Here is a 2,402-nt window from a genome sequence, read left to right as displayed (position 1 = left end):
CCCCCACCCCACCCCACAGATCTGGCTGGACGACCTCCTGCCCCGCGTGGCGGCGGCCGCCACGTCGGACCCGCACCGCGCGTCGCGGGTGGCGGCCTGCGAGCTGCTGCACGGCCTCACCCTCTGGATGATAGGTGGGCGCGAAGCATAGACAACCGGGTGCCTGCTGGCGGGGCCGCTTTTCAAGCCTCCCTGGTGTTGCAAGGGGACGGCCGGCGCCGACGCCGCCCCCCTCCCCCTGCTGCCCTCGTATGCTCTGCCACTCGGCCGGCGGCCGCCTGCGGAGGGCGTGGCGCCGGTTCTGAGGACAGCAGTCGCAAGTGCATGCGCCCAGTCATGCGTCGCGGCGCACATCCCGCGCGCAGGAGATCCCCGCTCATCCTCTCCGACTCATATCTCCCTCCTTGAACGCACGAAATCCCCCCAACAACAAACGCTGCGACATATCAGTGGGGAAACACTGCCGCAATCCCCTCGACACAGCCACCCCACTGGGACTGTGCGGCTTGAAAACACCTCGATCCTCCTCCCCCCTTCACCCCCCAAACCCCAGGCAAGAACGCGCACCGCATCATCGCGGCCGAGGGGCCTGGCGGCGAGGAGGAGGCGGCCGCCAAGCCGACGAGGTTCAGCCGCATCCTCGGCAGGTGGGGTTTGACGATTCCGAGGTTGCGGGCCTGTGGACACCGGCAGGCCGCCGCCAGCTGGGCGCTTCAGGCGCCTGTTGGTCGCTGTTTGTGTTCAGAACTGGCTGCATGCAGATGTACGTCACGAAGCGCTCGTTGGGCCAAAAGGGCGGCTCTCAGGGAATCACATGCCAGTCAATGGCTAGCGTGCATGGTGGCTGTGGCGGCACCGACACACTCAAAACGCCCGCTGTCCTGGGGTTTGCGCAGCGCTTTCACGATCACGGGTAGGGTTTGAGTCGGGTAGCAGGGTCATACGCAGACGCGGCATCGAATCGGTCGCCACGCGTTCGCCCCCGGCCGCCAATCTACCAACGGGGCTGGACTTGGGGCGTTGTTGGCAACCCCTGGCGTGTCCCCCGTGGCGCCGGTCGGGCGTAGCGGGCTGCAGTAGCGTCAGAAACTCGCTCCACAGCCCGACACTCCGCAGCCGACCGCGCCCGCGCCCCCTCCATGCCTGCCCTCCCTTGCTGGGTCTGCCTCTCTGTACCAAGCTGGGTAGCCTGGGGCACGCGCATGCAGACACACACGCACGCGCGCACACACGCACGCACGCACGCACGCACGCACGCACGCACGCACGCACGCACACACACACACACACACACATGCACACACATGCACACACAAGCCACCACCAACCCCGCCCCGCCCCACACCAACCCCACCAACCGAATAATCCTCAATCCCCCCCAACCCCTAGGCTGTACCCAGTAATGCTGTCCCTGGCCGCGGGCCACGACCCCCTGGGCCGCCAGCTGTTCGGCCCCCTGATCACGTCACTCGTGCACTGGATGACGAGGTAATGACGTCACGGGGGGAGCATGGAGGGGACGCCTGCAGCGTTGTGGGGGCGCGGATGGGGGGCATCAGGCTTGGGCGGGGGGCGTGGGGCGGGGGGCCGGGCGGGGCAGGGCGGCATGTGGGGCATTTGCGCATGACAAACAATTTTGTGCTGATGTTCCAGGGATCCTTTAGACCAGCATGGCGTGATGCAATGTTCTGACGCAGCCGGGGATTGTTCGCGGTCGGAGGTGGGGGGCCGCAGCCCGCGGGCCCTGGTCTTTGCGCACGCGCGGCCAGCCCCGCCAGCGCTCTCTGCACAAAAGGGCAGCGCCGTGCTGGGTCGCGCGGAGGGGCGGCCCCCGGCCGGTCGCACTCCTGCGCTGGGTGCTGGGCGCGGCCCGCCGCGGCGCGCGTCTTCGACAAAGACAAACATGTTTCAAAGCCGACCGCATTCAATGCACGGCGCTCTGTTACAGGGGAGAAGCTTCCTCATGGTGGGGAAGAAGCGAAGCTGCCCCCCTAACGCCAGAGCGCCTGCGCCGCAAAACGCATGCACTCACACCTCACAACCTGAACGTGCGCATGCACGCACGCCGCCCCAGCCGTAACATCCGTCAACTGGCTTTCAAACATTTCCCCCGCAACCCCCAGCTCCAACAAGCGGGAGGGGGCCGAGGCGATGGCGCTTTTAGAAGCGCTGATGTCAGCCCTCTGCGGCGGCCGCGACGGCGGCGCCGCCACCGCTGCCCCGCCCGGCGCCCCTGACGCGGCCGGCGGCGGCGGCGGCGGCGACATGAGTGCCGCGGCGTCGAGCGGGGCTCTGCGCGAGGTTGCAGCTCGGCTGGTGGGGGAGTTCCTGGACTGGAGCGCGCGGCACGTCGCGGGCGGCGGCGGCGGCGGCGGCGGCGGCGGCGGCGGGGGGCCGGGGGC

The 2,402-nt window shown here is 68.8% G+C and overlaps 1 protein-coding gene across 1 annotated transcript; it reads left to right on the top strand.

The window, feature by feature from the left end:
* Window positions 1-19: 19 nt before the first annotated feature.
* On the top strand, window positions 20-1,488 carry MNEG_16304 (DNA dependent protein kinase catalytic subunit; the record flags this gene model as incomplete). Its single annotated transcript, XM_014035226.1, has 3 exons — window positions 20-134; window positions 554-647; window positions 1,390-1,488. Coding segments are annotated over 3 exons (308 nt in total), but the record flags the coding sequence as incomplete, so codon positions are not given.
* Window positions 1,489-2,402: the final 914 nt, after the last annotated feature.

Source organism: Monoraphidium neglectum (genome assembly GCF_000611645.1).
Source record: "Monoraphidium neglectum strain SAG 48.87 unplaced genomic scaffold scaffold06226, whole genome shotgun sequence".
In the NCBI taxonomy this organism is placed as follows: domain Eukaryota; kingdom Viridiplantae; phylum Chlorophyta; class Chlorophyceae; order Sphaeropleales; family Selenastraceae; genus Monoraphidium; species Monoraphidium neglectum.
The sequence above is the reverse complement of the archived record's forward strand: the minus strand, read 5'-3'. Positions and strand labels throughout refer to the sequence as shown.